Source organism: Lepisma saccharinum, chromosome 11 (assembly GCF_977018435.1).
Source record: "Lepisma saccharinum chromosome 11, izLepSacc3.1, whole genome shotgun sequence".
Taxonomy (NCBI): domain Eukaryota; kingdom Metazoa; phylum Arthropoda; class Insecta; order Zygentoma; family Lepismatidae; genus Lepisma; species Lepisma saccharinum.
Genome location: NC_139239.1, coordinates 41914273 through 41934215, shown reverse-complemented (window position 1 = coordinate 41934215; position 19943 = coordinate 41914273). Strand labels below are relative to the sequence as shown.

At 37.8% G+C, this 19943-nt stretch overlaps 1 protein-coding gene across 1 annotated transcript; it reads right to left on the bottom strand.

Annotated features, from left to right (window-relative positions):
* Window positions 1-1010: 1010 nt before the first annotated feature.
* LOC145995005 (histone-lysine N-methyltransferase SETMAR-like) lies at window positions 1011-2069 on the bottom strand. The gene has a single exon (XM_083131537.1). It carries the CDS (start codon window positions 2067-2069, stop codon window positions 1011-1013), a length of 1059 nt encoding a protein of 352 aa, XP_082987663.1.
* Window positions 2070-19943: the final 17874 nt, after the last annotated feature.

Here is a 19943-nt window from a genome sequence, read left to right as displayed (position 1 = left end):
GTGTAATTATATGTCCCCAAAGCCAAGCTCTGCAACTACACTACGAGCATGGCCATAACAATGCTTTACTTTCGCAGTTTACTGAACATGAAAATGTACAGGAAAAATTATCCCCAATGCACTGCAACGTGCAATGGTGGAAGTGATTCGATTAGTACCACACTCCGGCCGCATTAACTTCAGAGGGTTGTCCGCAGGTACCCATTGATTAGAGGAACACCTAGCCCAATAACCACTCTATGAATGGACTTTGTCGGAACATTTCCAACCGCAGATCACCCATCCGGGTAATCCATTGATTGATTGATTTGGTTAATTTTACTTCGCTTTGTGCCACTTTTGGCTCATCGCGAAGATGACAAGGAGTGATAATATGATGAAATTGATGAAGGGTCACTGATGAACACCCATGCTCAGGTCGACATTCGAATGAGCGACCTCTGGCGTCGTATCGCGCTGTTCTAACCACTCAGCCACGGAAGTCAGTGCAGGAATCGAATCCGACTGCAACACGTAATATGTACTGATCTTTTCTTTATATATTGTGCGAAGTGCTTGCTGAGTCGTAGGAATTTTAATAAAATCCAGTGCGGAAGGAATATAAATATAAATTGGATCATCCATCAACTAGCATTCTATAGGAATTATCTGGATTTTTGTTGTAGGGACTATTAGCACTCAGTTCCTTGTTTTGTTTTTCCCTTTAAATTCCGCTTCAAAATGAAACTGCTAAAATGTAAAGAGTTTATTCTTATAGTATATTATTTGTATAACATTTCCCCACTTTCATTGAAATAAATTGAAGAAAACTCATTTTGTGACTATTTTAGAGATATTATTTTTATTTTGAACTGTTCTGTCTTATCGTACAAATTATTCATTAAAAACCTGTGAACGTTGTCTTCAGTAGCAGAAAGTCAATACAGGTTATGTACGAGGTGTACATCAAAAGTACGTGCCGTTTCGTTCTAATTTTCAAGAAAAATGAAATACAATGAAATAACCTGTGTTTATTTTTCAACAAACTCTCCCTCTTTATTGATACATAGTTGCCATCGCTCAGTCCATTTTGTGTAGCATGTGGCATAGTCATATTTGGAGGTATGTTTTAGATACTGGAAAACAGCACTTCCCAGGGATGATCTATTGGCAAAATGGCGTCCACGAAGAGAATTCTTGAGGTTTGGGAACAACCAGAAGTCACTCGGGGCTAAATCTGGTGAGTATGGTGGATGTGTCAGAAGTTCAATACCGTGGTCAGCCAAGAATGAGGTCACACCATTAGCACGATGTGGCGGTGCATTGTCCTTGTGGAGAATGAAATTGCCATTAGCCATTTGTGGTCGTTTCATAGTCAATTTCGGCAAAAATTCTGTAGCCAAAAGTTTACGAAAATACTCGCCCGTAATTGTATGACCTTTGGGAACTGGATGAGACAATATCACTGCCTGGGAATCCCAGGAGATTGCGTATAGCACTTTGTCATTTGATGCAACCTGACGAAATTTTTTCGGGGGTGGTGAATCCGTGTGTTTCCACTGCATCGACTGTCTTTTTGTTTCTGGATTGAATAATGGAATTTGTGTTTCATCCATTGCCACAATACTGTCCAAAAAATTGTGTCCCTTCCTTCTGAATCGTGTCAAATTTGCAACACTGGATCGAACGCGAGCATCTTTTTGATCGTCACTAAGCAATCGTGGAACCCAGCGAGAGGAAACTTTCTTTAGGCACAAATCTTTGGTGATTATTCGTTCTACTGTTCCCATTGTTAGCCCCAGGGTATCACAAATCTCCTGCATGGTGACACGCCTATCTTCCATGATAAAATGTTCAACACGGTCAATGTTAGCATCAGTTGATGCTGTTTTCGGACGTCCAGATCTCTGCTCGTCTTTCACACTCGTTCGTCCATCTTTGAACTCACGCACCCACTTCCTAACAGTGTTTTCTGCAAGAGCACTATCACCACACACGGCCTCCAGTTGGCGATGAATATCGGCTGCCCAACGTCCAGCTGCGGTAAGGAATTTCACAATTACCCGTTGCTCTTCAAGTGGAAATTCCATTTCCCCAGGCAGTATCAGAAACACTTCTTACTCCTTCAGGCACTGTCACTCAACTACTGCCACCTAGCACACAAAACTGACACTGCTTGAAGACGAAGGATGGAAGTATCCGATGCCATAGTTATATCCCTGAAAAGAGAAGAAATGTTGACTTCAGAACAAAACGGCACGTACTTTTGGTGTGCATCACGTAAATTTCATTCCAAATCACTATTTGTTATTTTCTTAAATCTGAGGGAAAACTCATTCCCTTCTTTTAAAAAACATTGCAACGTCATACATACAATAATAGTCTGTTCTATGTTATAGTGTAGTTCTCTCGGAGTGGCAACTGTTCCCAAAAGTGAAATTTCATTGTGTGTGAAAATAAACCGAACTTATTTTATCATTTATTTTATTCAGTATTAGTGTGAATTCAATAATCATTTTCGAATATTTCTTTTCAGGTAATAATCGTGTAGAATAGAACAATGAGCGGGATTCATAACGCCGATATTCTCTATCATTGTTGCAAAAATACATGAAAGCATCAATCTTGCAGTTTCGAAACAAGCGTGCATTTAGACGAAGTTCGGGTGAGTAGTTTCTTATATTAAGACACAATAATTTCTTCCAGTTAAATATAATCTCACAGTAATCTTTACCTTTCGTTAAAAGGTTCGAATTTAAAAACAGATCTGGTATAGCTGTGGATGCCTTCCCTCCATCGAAATTGGAGTTCTTAAATTTTTGAACAAATAGGCTGCTGTTTTTAACATGACACCAAAAATTTATCGAACCCATAAACGCGTATTAACAAAATTACTTATGTTCCAAGTAAACAAACACACATGGCCCAAATGCTGACCCAAACATACCCCTTGACTTTCAGCCTCACTTCAAAGTTAGAATGTTGGGGAACTCAATTCATGAAAGATCAAATTGTAAAACACCTTCTAGTTTGTTCGAAATGATCTATCATTCCTCACCATGACAACACACTGCGGTATAACATTCTCAGAAACGTTTCTCAGCTATCCAACTCTCTAAAGTATGCTTCGAGTGTCCAATTAGGTTCACTGAGTCTTCCTGAAGGCCTTTCAGTTCGCATAGCTTCAGAAATCAACAGCGGAAAAAGATCCATCTTGCTCGGCACGTGAACAAGTTAAGTAAATCCTTTCCCGCCGCAGCCGATAAAGTTAATTAGCAAATTGCGTGATTCCTAATTCTCCTCTCTTCTGGTTTTCAACACTGGAATCTTCTTCGCCGGCCACTTAACTTTCTGATGTTTCCTTTATATGCGTTCACGCTCTTGAACCGTTCAAAGTTTCTTAGAAATATCTTGGACCACTGTTTGGAAAATTTTACCATCATGAGAATTTCTGGGATACTAGAAGCTCGAAGATATCGAAAAGTTATATTTTGCAGGGTAAAAATTATGGTTCTTGTGGTAATCTAGTAATCTACGCAATCGCAATTAGTGTAATAAATGGATATCTTACAGTTACGATGGTTATTATCATAATACACTCATTATCTAATTGTATCTGATGGGTGTGTTATAATATTTCATGTTGTGGTAGTGTCCATATTTTGTAATATAGATGAAATTAATTATGGGTCTATAAATATGCATAGTGTTGCTAATAATATTGGAATTATATTTATAATTAATATTTGCACTCTAATTTAAATATTTCATTTGGTGTAAGGCTTGTTGTATGAATAAATAATACTAATATCGCATCTAAAATTACTAGGAATAATACATAGAAAAGTCACGTGAACCTTAAGAATGTTGATATAGTTCGGAGAACCTAAAAACAAGCAACAACCACCCAAAACTTCCTCCGTCATATTTTGATATATGTATGTACTGTCCTCATAGTATATTTGAAATAGTGCAAAACAAAAATACATTCAAAATACATCGTAATACCGAACCAGTGATTCATTACATTGTACATCATTGCACAACAAAATTCCCACGTTTGTATAAAATGTTGTCAACAACAGCTTTTTATATTAGTTTGCAATCACAGGAGTCGGTTCCTGGCGACGCCAGGAGAGAGTTTTCTTGCCTATTGTCTACTCCGCCTCCCCCCGTCTTCCACGGTAAGAATAAGATTAGATCAAACTAAGTTTTGCTACAAAATATGCATTTTATATGTGGATGTGACTGGCCCATAAAAGCATCTCAGTTTAACGAGTTTCAGAAAAAAGTGAGTTCGTGTTTAAGTAGAACAAAGTCAAAGATGCTTCAACCTGTAAGAAGCATTTCCACAACTAAGCCACAAAAAGCACCAAAGTGCATTGAATCATGCAAAATAACTTTGGAACATTTAATCAGATAAAAGTTTCCCCTTGGTGAGATAGGATCATGAAATTGGATGAAAAAGTGGCCTAACATTCATTTTTTATAACAGTACTTTAGATCAAATAAATAAAATAATAAATATTGAAAATGCAAATACATATTTACAAAATATTAAAAAAAACAATAATATATGAAAAAAAGCATCAACGTTTTAAAGTAAAAATTCTTGAAACATAGTGTTAATTAGCTGTAAAACTACAAAAACTCACAAGAACAAGATTAGAGTGTTTAAGTACGTAAATGATTAACATTATTATTATTATTTTGCACATTTTGTGTTTTAATTTAATTTCAAGTTATTAATGACTTGGTAGATAATTTTATTTGTTCGTCATTACAAATTTATAAAATTTACATTTGTTTTGTGAGAACCTTATTTAAAATGTTAATTTTCTAACAACCATAACTGGCTTCCCCGATGGCGCAGTGGTAGCGTCCTCGCCTTGTAATCAAGGGGTCGCGGTTTCGATACCCGGTGGAGGCACATGGTGGTTCGGATCCCACTTTAAACTGTAGGTCCAGTCCCGATTATCCATTCTGTGCGTAAAGTGGACTTAAAACCACAAATCAATCAATCTAATCTCCATAACAAGAAATATTTCTACAGGTATTTTAATTTAGGTTTCTTTTCCATTGAAACGCTTGGATGAAAATCATGTTTTGTTTCAGACATACAGTGGGCTGTGTCGAAATCGTACTCCCATCAGAATTTTCAACTATCTTAACGTTAATAATATATGTAGTATATGAAGACAAAAAAAGGTAAGTACATAGGGACTTTAGAGATAAGGCTCCACATATTCTCATGTGAGGAGTACTGCCTCCCTAATGCACAGAACTTCAATACAAACTACAAATTATAATTGTGCCATGTGTGCCTTAGGAAAGTGAATGCATAACACTTTCGGATGGATTCGGAACACTTTCGGTACATTACCAAACATAATTTGCACTCCTTTAGCACAATTGTTTTAGAAGGTTATGATTTTTTTTCTAGTAGATTGCAGGACCCTGTGGCCGAGTGGTGTTGACCTCCGTGGCGGAGTGGTTAGCAGAGCGCGATACAACGTTAGGGGTTCTGGGTTCGAGTCCCGGATAAGGCATGGGTATTTGTGTTTGTCCAGATGATAAGAAACTGAGAAACTGTAACAATTGAAAAGTGTAAAAGTGTGAATGGTGGGGGATACCTCCGTGTAGGGGGTATTTCCTTTTATAAAAAAAAATGGTTAGCACATTGCGCTGCGACGCAAAGGGTCCCGGGTTCGAATCCCACTCGGGCTTGGTTGTTTGTGAATATCCATTCATCAAATTCATCATTTCATCACTCATCCCCATCTTCGCAAATTAGCCAAGAGGCACAAAACGTGAAGTAAAATAAACTATATCAATCAATCAATCCTAGTAGATTATTTAGAGATTTTTTTCGTATTTATATTATTTATATATTTATGGGATCGGTGCTACACATTTGTGCAAAAAGATGAAAGTTTCTGTAACTATGAAATGTATTTTATTTTGAATCCATATTTATATAGATAGTGATTCTTGTTACAACTGTTTTAAGCATTGTCATTGGCTGGTAGCTTTGTGGCGTCTCAATTATCGGACACAACTTAAACACCATTGGTTCTCTTAGCACAGGCTAATGGAATAATTTTTGGCTGTTAGAAGAAGACGACGAAAAATAGTTGTAGCAGCAACACCGACCTTTTATATATCACTACCTGATTGCCCAGCGTTGCCCGGGTGTTTATTTATCACAGTCTTCTATTAGACAGGAAAATTAATGAATTCTATCTATAGCGTAAAATGAACTTGGAGTTGAACGGCATTGGGAGTGTCACTATTCATCTCAGCGGGCCCGAAAACTATGGATTCCACACTAATATTGGTCGTTTTCGATTATTTTTACATATCACCCCCTTCCCACCCCCACCCCTAGTGGTGCCAGGGATGTCTTACCCCACACAGTATTTCTTTCCAGATTGTAAGTGATAGGGTAAGGACGGGGCAAACGGACACGGGGGTAAACGGACATCCCCTAAGAAAAGTACGAATATTTTCGGTTTGAAGTTATCAACAGTGCAGCAGTTGGAGTTGTGTACGAACCTGAACGTTTGCAAGCAGTTGTGTTGAGCCTCGGAAGAAATCGTAAAGAAGAAACGCGAATCCAGCATAAAAACCTGACCAGGTAAGCAGAAAATGTACGTGCAAAACCTTGAATACTAAAAAAATGTGTTGCGAACACAAGTATTGCATAGGTTTCTATGGTCCCGCCGAAGTTGTGATTTGAAGTATGGTGAAGGCAGTGATTCCTTTATATATACACACGTGTCGACAACATTGTGCCGCCATCTGGTGGACTTTTTGTAAAGTGAAAGGCTACAAGTGGGGCAGATGGACAGGTTGCCGTTGGGGCAAACGGACATATATGAATTGTATTGCATTTAACTATTGTTAGATACTTTTTGATTGAGATACTAATGTATATTTGACTCAGTAATGGAAATGGCAAGTGTGAATTGTATAGAATGCATTTTGTACCCTTCAAATGTTTGTGTTTCTAATACAGTGTGCTCTTGTTACAGGATGGTGAGACATCGATTGATTGATTGATTGATTGATTTAGTTTATTTTACTTCGCGTTTTGTGCCTCTTGGCTAATTTGCGAAGATGGGAATGAGTGATGAAATGATGAAAGTGATGAATGGACATTCACAAACAGCCAAGCCCGACCGGGATTCGAACCCGGGACCCTTGGCGTCGCAGCGCGATGTGCTAACCACTCGGCCACAGGGTCGGGCTGGTGAGACATCGAGAACGAACAATGCTGTAAATGGGTTCAATGCTTATGCAATATATCCCGTTAATTCACAACGACTGCCTGGGCATGTCTTTGTTCCTGCAACTGTCCATGTTGAAGATGAGCTATCATCAGAGCCTACAGCAAAAGAAGAGGATGTGTCATCTCGTGGAAGTTTTGACGAGCTAAACCCTTTGCCATCAACTTCTGGGACCTGCAGCAGGAAACGCAAAACTGGGCTATCACATGTATTGAGGGATCCTTCCTTCATCGCTTGCCTCAAGTACATAAAACTGAAAGCTGCTGCAAAAAATGAAAAAAGTTTAAACGCACCACAAGTGATGAGTGCCGTAAATGCAAAGATGTGTACAACCAGCGTCAAAATTGGGTGCAGTGCTTAGAGTGTTCTCTCTGGTTCTATGTAAATTGTGTTGCAAAGGGAAGTGACCCATATTATGTGTGTTGTTATTGTGAGAGTGATGATAGTTCATAAATCATGTGTCTATCTGGCCCGATCAAATGTCCGTCTGCCCCGAACGTGCGGGGTAAACGGACACTGCCGCATCCGGGGATTGATCAGACTATTTTGAGACAGATGTTCATTTGCTTGCATACTATGTGCTATCATGTGTTAACTGAAGGTTCACACCTTTTATGCCAATAGTTATTTTCATTTTTCAGTAAAATGTTTCACAGTTATTTTGAAAATTGTGCTTAGGGTGTCCGTTTGCCCCGTTCTTACCCTATGTGTCCCAGATTTGGTTGAAATCGCACCAGCGTTATGCTGGAACAAACACACACACACACATCTATTTTAATATAGCCTATTAGATGTAGTAGTGTCTGTATTTCTCGTTCAATGAAATCGAATTCGAACCAAAACATCAACTCGTATGTTGAGTCAAACAATGGAAATAATAATAATAAAGATATGCCCTGAGTCACTATGTATTATACATGAAACAAAAAAAGAACTATATTAGTCGCGGTGCAATTACATTGTGTGCGAAGCTATAACATCGTAGTACTTTTATATCACATGTGGTTGGCACACCTAGATAGCTAAATACCAAAAGTCATATTTTTCTTACGGATGTTGACAACTTCGAGCAACTGGACGATTGAGGCGTAAACTTTCAGGAAAGGAAAGTAAGCAATTAGCGAGAAGTTTGTGTTCAGTTTCCTAACTAGTTATTCGTTATTTGTTTGTGAACCGTAAAACCGTACGAATTGTGATTCCAAAGACTGCATTGTGTTCACTACAAGTTTAATTTAATTAGTGGACTTGGTCTAAGAACAGACTATGGCGAAAGTAACTTTTCTTTGTCTTGAACATAAATCTCAGCATTTCATGGTTCGAATGAAACGTAGCGATTGTAAATTCTCCTCACGTTTTGCAACGTTCGAAATTGAAGACTGAAGGAATTTATAACCATTAACTTTGTAAGTTGTAAGGATTGGTACACATATATATCTGGCGGCTTGTAATACACTGGTAGGCCTACAGCAATTTAACAATTTTGGCACCAGTAACTTCCCAATAATTACCATCATGTCCTTGTGTTGTCTTGGTTCACATCCATTAGCCACCGATCCATCACAAGAGTAAACATCCGCGAGGGTAGGAGTCACGGGGAGGGCTCTAGGAGGCGCTCCGTCTATGTCATGTTGTCTCTGGGCTAGCAGCAGAAGGAAAGAACACAGACTAACGTATGGAAACAAATGGAAAATCGATTGATCCGCTCCTGTTGGTCTTTCTTAAAGAACAGGTAAACAGGTCAGGGAAAATGACGAAATGATGGATACAAGTGTTGCGATAGATGATATAGGGTGTGTACACATGGGTTGTTTTCGAAACGTTAGTGATGTGAGATGTAATAATAATAAATATAATAGTTTCTCTGTCAAACAGGCAAGATTCATCCTGAGGCAACTGCACCACATAACCCTTGTCATTTTGTACGTTCGTATCTGCATTTATTCTTTGCAAAAGTATCTGATGAAGATGATGTGAGACAGATAGGGAGACAGAGAAAGGGGGATGACTAGAAATAAAAAGTGAGGCCAGGACACAGAGATAGAGACAGAGAGAGAGAGAGAGAGAGAGAGAGAAAGCGGGGAGAGAGAAAAAAGAAATATAGAAAGAGAGAGAAAGAAGATAAATAGAAAGAGAGAGAGAGAGAGAGAAAGCGGGGAGAGAGATAGGAAGAAATATAGAAAAAGAGTGAGAGGGCGAGAGAGAAAGGAAGATAAATAGAGAGAGAAGGAATAAAAGTAGAGAGAGAGAGAGAGAGAGAGAGAGAGAGAAAGCGGGGAGAGAGAAAAAGAAATATAGAAAGAGAGAGAAAGAAGATAAATAGAAAGAGAGAGAGAGAGAGAAAGCGGGGAGAGAGAAAGGAAGAAATATAGAAAGAGAGTGACAGGAAGAGAGAGAAAGGAAGATAAATAGAGAGAGAGAAGGAAGATAAGTAGAAAGATAGAAAGAGAGAAAGCGGGGAGAGAGATAGGAAGAAATATAGAAAGAGAGTGAGAGGGAGAGAGAGAAAGGAAGATAAATAGAGAGAGAAGGAAGAGAAATAGATAGAGAGAGAGAGAGAGAGAAAGCGGGAGAGAGAAAGGAAGAAATATAGAAAGAGAGTGAGAGGGAGAGAGAGAAAGGAAGAAATATAGAAAGAGAGTGAGAGGGAGAGAGAGAAAGGAAGATAAATAGAGAGAGAAGGAAGAAAAATAGAGAGATAGAGAGAGAGAGAAAGGAAGAAATATAGAAAGAGAGTGACAGGAAGAGAGAGAAAGGAAGATAAATAGAGAGAGAAGGAAGAGAAGTAGAGAGATAGAGAGAGAGAAAGCGGGGAGAGAGAAAGGAAGAAATATAGAAAGAGAGTGAGAGGGAGAGAGAGAAAGGAAGATAAATAGAGAGAGAAGGAAGAAAAAAAGAGAGAGAGAGAGAGAGAGAAAGGAAGAAATATAGAAAGAGAGTGAGAGGGAGAGAGAGAAAGTAAGATAAATAGAGATAGAAGGAAGAGAAGTAGAGAGAGAGAGAGAGAGAGAGAGAGAGAGAAAGCGGGGAGAGAGAACTGAAGAAATATAGAAAGAGAGTGACAGGAAGTGAGAGAAAGGAAGATAAATAGAGAGAGAAGGAAGAGAAGTAGAGAGATAGAGAGAGAGAAAGGAAGAAATATAGAAAGAGAGTGAGAGGGAGAGAGAGAAAGGAAGATAAATAGAGAGAGAAGGAAGAAAAATAGAGAGATAGATAGAGAGAGAGAGAGAGAGAGAGAGAGAAAGGAAGAAATATAGAAAGAGAGTGAGAGGGAGAGAGAGAAAGTAAGATAAATAGAGAGAGAAGGAAGAGAAGTAGAGAGAGAGAGAGAGAGAAAGCGGGGAGAGAGAACTGAAGAAATATAGAAAGAGAGTGACAGGAAGTGAAAGAAAGGAAGATAAATAGAGAGAGAAGGAAGAGAAGTAGAGAGATAGAGAGAGAGAAAGCTGTGAGAGAGAAAGGAAGAAATATAGAAAGAGTGAGAGGGAGAGAGAGAAAGGAAGATAAATAGAGAGAGAAGGAAGAGAAATAGAAAGATAGAGAGAGAGAAAGCGGGAGAGAGAAAGGAAGAAATATAGAAAGAAAGTGAGAGGGAGAGAGAGAAAGGAAGATAAATAGAGAGAGATGGAAGAGAAGTAGAGAGAGAGAGAGAGAGAAAGCGGGGAAAGAGAGTGACAGGAAGAGAGAGAAAGGAAGATAAATAGAGAGAGAAGGAAGAGAAGTAGAGAGAGAGAGAGAGAAAGGGAAGAGATAAAAGAAGAAATATAGAGAATGAGAGGAAGAGAGAAAAAGGAAGATAAATAGATAGAGAAAGGGGGAGAGAGAAAGGAAGAGTAATAGAGAGAGAGAGAGAGAGAGAGAGAGAGAGAGAGATAGAGAGAAGCAGGTTCTTTCTTTATTTTTCGCCCCTTCTCTTCTTTATATTTCGTCTCTCTCTCTCTCCTTCTCTCCCCTCGTCTCACATCGTTTTCTTTCTCTTCATTTCTCTCTCTCACTTCATTCAAGCAAAGAGTAAATATAGACACAGAATGAAAATACAAGGGCTTTAGAGATAATGAAATAAAGCTTAAAACGTTTATCAGGGTTTCAACGTGTTTAGATTTTTCAACGTGTTTAGATCTAGAACACTTGATCTTCAATTAGCGTAAGATTAGCCACGTCGTTGCTGAGCGCATTGAGCAATCGACTCTCGATCTCGCCACAGAAGATTCCGGATTTGATACTTTTTCTGAGCATGGGTGAATGAGTGGCCATGAATTAGCATTTGAATTTGAATTCATTATTCAAAATTGCAACTTTGTAATATTCATAGTTTCTTAAATAGCCCTTTGATATAGCTCATGTGCTACTAAAATGTCACCCACATTCTACTCACAAAATATAGTTTAACTTTTATTGGTTACGATATAATGCCTATTGATATTAATTCTTGACTCTCATGGATGGACAGGTCGATCGAGCTTCTGCTATTCTTTGAGTTCACATATTTATATCTTTGTACCTGCAGATATGGAATAGTCTGATTGTTGACATGATGTAAAATTTTATAGAATTAATTTGGCACTTTATTTACCTTTCAGTACACCAAATTACATGTGTCCATCTAATTAAAGGTCATAAGTCGATACCTCCTCACCAAGAGAGAAAGTGGCAGACTGCCACTGTTTTCTTTTCTACAGCAAAATACACTATGGAAGACAATCTGATGGTGGAACTTGGCCCCCTTTTAAGTGGTATGTGCCCTTCGAAATACGTGGTGCACACGAAAAGTACGTGCCGCTTTGTTCTGAAGTCAACATTTCTTCTCTTTTCAGGGATATAACTATGGCATCGGATACTTCCATCCTTCGTCTTCAAGCAGTGTCAGTTTTGTGTGCTAGGTGGCAGTAGTTGAGTGACAGTGCCTGAAGGAGTAAGACGTGTTTCTGATACTGCCTGGGGAATTGGAATTTCCACTTGAAGAGCAACGGGTAATTGTGAAATTCCTTACCGCAGCTGGACGTTGGGCAGCCGATATTCATCGCCAACTGGAGGCCGTGTGTGGTGATAGTGCTCTTGCAGAAAACACTGTTAGGAAGTGGGTGCGTGAGTTCAAAGATGGACGAACGAGTGTGAAAGACGAGCAGAGATCTGGACGTCCGAAAACAGCATCAACTGATGCTAACATTGACCGTGTTGAACATTTTATCATGGAAGATAGGCGTGTCACCATGCAGGAGATTTGTGATACCCTGGGGCTAACAATGGGAACAGTAGAACGAATAATCACCAAAGATTTGTGCCTAAAGAAAGTTTCCTCTCGCTGGGTTCCACGATTGCTTAGTGACGATCAAAAAGATGCTCGCGTTCGATCCAGTGTTGCAAATTTGACACGATTCAGAAGGAAGGGACACAATTTTTTGGACAGTATTGTGGCAATGGATGAAACACAAATTCCATTATTCAATCCAGAAACAAAAAGACAGTCGATGCAGTGGAAACACACGGATTCACCACCCCCGAAAAAATTTCGTCAGGTTGCATCAAATGACAAAGTGCTATACGCAATCTCCTGGGATTCCCAGGCAGTGATATTGTCTCATCCAGTTCCCAAAGGTCATACAATTACGGGCGAGTATTTTCGTAAACTTTTGGCTACAGAATTTTTGCCGAAATTGACTATGAAACAACCACAAATGGCTAATGGCAATTTCATTCTCCACAAGGACAATGCACCGCCACATCGTGCTAATGTTGTGACCTCATTCTTGGCTGACCACGGTATTGAACTTCTGACACATCCACCATACTCACCAGATTTAGCCCCGAGTGACTTCTGGTTGTTCCCAAACCTCAAGAATTCTCTTCGTGGACGCCATTTTGCCAATAGATCATCCCTGGGAAGTGCTGTTTTCCAGTATCTAAAACATACCTCCAAATATGACTATGCCACATGCTACACAAAATGGACTGAGCGATGGCAACTATGTATCAATAAAGAGGGAGAGTTTGTTGAAAAATAAACACAGGTTATTTCATTGTATTTCATTTTTCTTGAAAGTTAGAACGAAGCGGCACGTACTTTTGGTGTACACCTCGTAGTTTGAGTAACAATATATATACGTACAGAGGAAGAGAGATAGATTTCGAACTTTTGTTCATATTCGACAAAACCATGTGTAAGCTATATTTTTAAGCTCACGGTACGCAACTTATAGTGTTATTACGTCATCAGTTGCCCAACAAACCGGCAATAAAAACGAAACATATCGCGTTATTTAGGAGGGACAAAGAAACCCAAGTCAACAAAGTTGTGACTCCGATAACTGTTGCAAATGTAACGTGATTTAGCGGATAGTAACCCTTGTGCGACTTCGATGGGGTTAAGGGGTCGAAATGGAACAAAGTAAGTAAGTAAGTAAGTAAGAAAAATAACGTGTATATTAATAGTAATTTTGTGCACTAGTTTATTTAGAAGGCTCTGCAAGAAGAGAGACTGCGCCATTAAACGACTAACGGCCATTGAACCCAGGATATCTAGCCTGTATCGACCATTAAAATGCGGCTCCTGACACAACCTTCATCAATCTGAAAAGGAAAATAAAGCATAAAGAGACGAAATATAAATATCCATAGCTTCATCGGCTTCGGCTTTTGGCACTCTAAATACTGCACGGATACTTAAACAGTCTCCAAGAAATCTCCATGGTCCAGTGGTTAACATCCACGTGGCGGAATACATGTAATAAGAAAAATAAACGTGAAACAGGTTATGAACGAAAAAAAATAACTGTGTAAATGAGAGTGCAAATGAAAAACGGTTTAATCTGAAGCGATTGGGATGAACGAGAATGAATTAAATGGGAAGGAAAATGTGTTGAAGAAAGATTTGAACAAGATAATATGTACAATAGCGAAGCTGAATTATAATAAGTTAGATAAGTAATAGATGTGAATTGAATAACTACTTTCCAAAGTATGCTCATACAGGCTAAGTAGTACTGATCCTACAGTTTCAAGATGAATCCGAACCATTTCCCATGGTTCTTGTATGCAGAACTGGTTGTAATTTAAAGATTTGTTGCGATTTCAAGAACACTGTGAATGAATATGTCGAAAATGTGGCTTTTCTATTGTACAAAATAGGTGAAGTGTTTCCGAAAGTTATGTATGTGATGTACTTGTTACCAAGTGCTATAGTCGAGGTTATAGTGTTATGGGCGTGTCCATAGTTCACGTAAGGGAAGGGGGTGTTCAACTTTTGGTATGATTAGGGATGCTTTATTTCATAACTGAAAATCCAGGACACCTCAGACCGGAAGCTTGTGGGGAGCGGCGGGGGGAGGGGGTGCTGGACCCGACAAAGTTGTGTGTATGTAGTCACGAAGTCACGCCACTTAGTATTGATGCTTTTCTGTTCATCTTGTGTCAAACAACTTGAGAATGTTATGATGTTTAGCTGGTTTTCTTGCACTGCGTTTTTAAAAACTAAATTCCTTTAAGAAGACTCGAGGGAAAAAAAATTATAACTGATTTGACAGTCCCAATGTAGAGTCTTATCGCAGAAATTCCGAAAGTATCAGGAAATTGCTGAAAATTTGGTCTGCAGTCCCATCTGATGTGTGGAATTTCGTAATTCCTTCCCATCCGTATCCCGTCAGTAGCTTATATCCCCGCCAAGGACAATTAGTGCACGGGTGTTAATTAATCTGCATATAATTAAGAACTCATTTGCATAATTTGAATAAATTTGCATATCATTAGAATAATTTATATCTATGTATTTGTATGTTTATAATTTTTATGAATTTTTAATTTTTAATTTTATGAAAAATACGTATATAGAAGGTAATTAGTGTTACTAAATGTTATGCATATGATTTTATGTTTATTACTGTAGTGTGTAATGTATAGTTAATGTTTATAATATTGAAAATAAGATTTTATGGTTTATGAAACGCAAAGAATGTTGGTAATGGTTAATGGTAAAGGTCCGATTAAGATTTGGGACGGTCCCGGTACTCGAACTCACGATATGTAATGACAATAATTATAGTGTACTATGTAATAATGTAATTATGGTATGAAAGACGGTGGTCCGACACGCTAGACAGAAGACGGTGAACTTCGCGCAGGTAGACGAGAAAGGAATTTGGGGGATGTGCGGTCAAGGTCAAATGACGTCAGAACGCCAGAACAAAGAAAGAACCCGATTGTCCAATTAGAAAACGCCTTGGTAGTTTTTAAGAACCTGTTTTTTCAAGGTTAACTAGAAGGCAAGAACAGGGGAAAGGTACAGGCACAGGGCAAGGGAGGAATTGAACCAGACAACAAAGGATGTCTGGGACTGCGCGGCCAAGGTTAAATTTCTGAAACTGTGCGTCCCTTGTAGAACCGGTTTTAGCGAATTATATTCCGTTCAAGGTTGCCTCCAGGGCACTGAATGCTGTAGCATGGGGATTAGGGTAGAATGCTTGCTTCTTAGAATATGTTTCTGTCAAAGTAACCCAAGGTTACCCAGAACACAAGAAAAAATTATTTTTGGATACTAAATTAGATTGGAGCGAGTTTATTATTTGGCAAGGTTTAACTTTATTGACATTTTAAATGCTATCTTAGGCAAGTACCACTATTTTTAAATTCTAATTTAATAACTTATGTAAACTTACTTTAATTTTACATTAACTAACGTATTTTACTTTAACAACAACAAAACAAACTACTAACAAACAAAACTAAGACAACTAACAACAAATATACTTTTATAACTTCTAATTCTAAAAAAATGTACTTTTGAAACTTTATCTTTGAGAAATTGAATTTTAACACTTTGATTTTAAAAATGTACGTTGATTTTTTTATGTAAAAAGAATATTATAGAACGTAAAAAAAAGATAAAGTGTTCCCCTGTGCTTAGCACCACGCCAAGAAGGCGCATAGGGGGTGTGGGGGTAACGCCCCACACTTTCTTGATCCAGTCGTGAGTGGGGTGATGTGATCAACATCACGCCCCTGACCGCCTTTACCCTCCAGGGTTTCCCCCAGGTACCCATGTTATTCGACGCTGGGTGGGCGCCGGGGCCGCTTCCAACGTTAGAAAAGTTTTCAGATTTGAACCGGCCGGGGATCGAACCCGGGACCTTTAGCATGGTAGTCAGACGCGTTACCGACTTTTTTTGTAGTATTCCCCGTTTCTCACTCTATTCTCAGTTTTTCATTTCTCGGTTTTCTCAATTTTCATTTTTTCACATTTAGACAAACACAAATACCCATGCCTTACCCGGGACTCGAACCCGGAACCCCTGGCGTTGTAGCGCGCTGTGGTAACCAGTCCGAACGGAGGTCGACTGCCGACTGAGCAACCGCGGCCACTTAAAGAACGTAAAAAATACAAAAAACAAAAACAAAAAAATCTAAAGATAAACAAATAAAAAGCAAACAACCTAACTCAGATAATTGAAGCAGCAAGAAGAATAAACAGAAACCATCATAGAATCCAGAAAGATATATCAATATACACATCCATAGCACAGTTAATGACCTACATAGCTGAAACCTTAGAGAAACATAAAACTGGAAACACAATATATCTAGATCCTTCCAAAACATAGGATAGAGTAAAAACATGGCCAAACTCAACAACATAGAAATAAGATAGACAGCCAATCCTATTTTCAGTACGAAATTCCAATTACTCAAGTAAGCTACATCATACGTAGTACATAAGAAGAACAAATTAGCATCATTAGCAGTAAACCATCATGCAACTTTTACCTGCTGAAACGACCAAGTGGGTCTAATTTATCATAAAAATACCTACATTACAGACTAATTTACCTCTACATTAATAAACATTAATAATACTACCAGAATACTAAGACTTCAAAAGTGAACACTAAGAAAAATGTTCAGACTAAAGTATAGGGCATATTGCAAAGGATTATTACTCCCTACATCTACAAGTCAGTAATAATGATTCTAAATACTACTAATTTGGGCAAAATATAGTCAAATACACAACACAAGAAGGAAAGATAATTACAAGTGGAACAGCAGACACTCAATATCTCAAAACAATCAGATAAAAATATTCAACAACAAACAACATCATAAAATATAAAACTGCTAAGTCCCCAAAACATATACAAATGCAATCAATAAAAAAACTACTTGAAAAGGGGAAACTCTCTACAGTCTCACAGAGTTGGTGGAAGACAACAGCAAAACTTAGAAGCATGCACGGTCAATAGTGCTCAATTTGCATACAGTTCACATGCAACTCTCATGAAAAGGCTCAAAACAGTCTCCCAGCTCAGTTCTTATCTGTACTTCGACAACAAAAACCTGCAACAAATTCTCAGAAATCCTACCTTTCCTACCCTTGCTTGAATAGCAAAAAGTGCAACCTTCATGCTAAAATATCGAAAAAATGCATATTAATGTACGTAAAAGTGTGTACGCATGTGTTTGTCTGTGTGTACTCTTAGATAATTCGATGAAAATAGCAATATCGTTATAAATCAAAGACTATACTTAATAACATTAATTTGAATATAAGCTGATAGAAAAAATATAGTAACTACAGCATAAGCTATTTAACATGTCATAGTAATTAGATTCGTTTGTTAATTACAAGAAATTGAAGTTAAATACAGTAAATAAACTTGGTCACTTACATTGAAAGAGGAACATAAATTGAGAGTATTTGAAAATAAGATCCTTAGGAAAATATTTGGGCCTAAAAGTAATGAGGAGAGAGATGAGTGGAGAAGGTTACATAATTTAGAAGTACATAATTTGTATTCATGTCCAGATATTATTAGAATGATTAAATTAAGAAGACTTAGGTGGGTAGGTCATGTGGCACGAATGGGAGAGGAAAGAAGAGTTTACAGGATTATTGTTGTTATATTACACATTTAACTCATCATTTATCACGTATACAGTATAAGACCTGGTAAATAACATAAAAAACATAAAATTTAAAGGCAGTAACAATATTTTTTAAAGTACTGTTTTTTACCTAGCTTTGTGAATTAAATACTAGTACATTTTGTCAAATTATAAATAAAATATACCTATTTATTTGGTATTTGTACTATAGTCAAGCAAAATGTTACTAAAACTTGGCTAGTAGTTTATGCGTTCACAATAAATCTGATAGTTTTAGCTTGATTTGTCCGTAACTGGATATAAATGTAACTCGTTAATCTCACCAAACACAATCTTTACCTCAATTTTGAAAGCTAGCTGAACTTTTGCGTTTTGAATTACATATAGTAAAGGCCTCTATAGTGTAAAAATTTGGAAATGTTGTCTCCTTCTCTGTCGATCTAGACCAAGAGTGTTCTCAAGTGTTTCAATATATTTCTTAACATAACTAACTATTCAAGAAAAGAATGCATTGTGCCCATTAGTTGGTATAACGTTAGGCTTTTAACCTATCTGTCCAGGGTTCGAGTCCCTGTCTGGACTGTTACAATTTTTAAATATTGTCATCGGATCTTGTGCAGAATATATATAAAATATGTTTACAGTCTAACAGATTATTATTTATCTTCAAATTTTGGAAGTAAGCTTTTAAGTTTCTCAAATATCAGCATCTTTAGCTAACAGTACAGCATAACCAGTATTTTTATGATAGAAATGTTCTGGTGTTAGAACCTACACCTACTGTAATATCTCTGTGGTATTAACTTATATGCTACCCATAACTTTAGGGACTGTTTCTCCTCCGTTACATTTCCTCGCCATTTATCCTTAACGTCGCGATTAGCCTCAGAAGCAAAGAAGCGAAATCTTATGTTTGTTCTTTTTATATCTCTGAAACCATCTATACGATAGAACTACATTTTATGAATTTTGCAGTCTTCCTGTTTGATCTGTTAAATAATCCCGTCAATAAAAATATACTTACATAGAAAAATCTGTTTTTGACATACTTAAATCTGCTTTTGCGTAATTTCTCAGAAATATAGACAATCATAGTTCTTGCTGCATTTAGCACCTGATATAGTATAAATCAAAATCTAGTTAGTGTAGGTCTGTGTGCATCTGGTACATATAGGTACTTGAAAAAGCAAATATTGGGTGTCTAAAGGATAGCCTTCTTGTGAAACAGTAAAAAATCAACCTTATTTCTTCGTAACATTAGCTGTAAGTGCTTCTTGCAGAGTAATAAGGTTCTGGCGCGTGGTCCTACGTCACCTACAATCCTCTGTAAGGTTCGTGTTGTCCAATAAATTGTCGATATACATGAGTGCTACAGCCGGGAAGGAATAACCTGGCAGTAACGTCACTCCCTGCTAAGTCAGCGTTGCCAACTGCTATGAAAGGAATCATGGCATGAGTAAGAGCAGGAGCAGTAAAGATCACGGTGCAAACTACCAATCTTCAATTTAATGTTACACTGCTAGATGAAATAATCGTAATAATAATAAATAAATAAGTAAATAATAATAGTAACATTAATTAATTAAACACTTGGTGAAATAAACATGTTATATATTATTGCATAAGGCAAGTCAAAACAGGAAAGTGCAAAAATGTAGTACATTTAATCAGCAATGGGAAGCACGTCATCATCCTCCTGTTCTTCACTTGTGCAAGATAGACTGTCATCACTGTCTGTATCTGAATCGTCGCCGACATACACAGTTAAGTTTTCGATTCTTTCTTCCAAAAGCCCATCCTTCTCCC

What these genes read in the sequence shown, in the direction of transcription:
- LOC145995005 (XM_083131537.1), bottom strand. Translation starts at nt 2,069, where the DNA reads ATGGAATTTCCACTTGAAGAGCAACGGGTAATTGTGAAATTCCTTACC.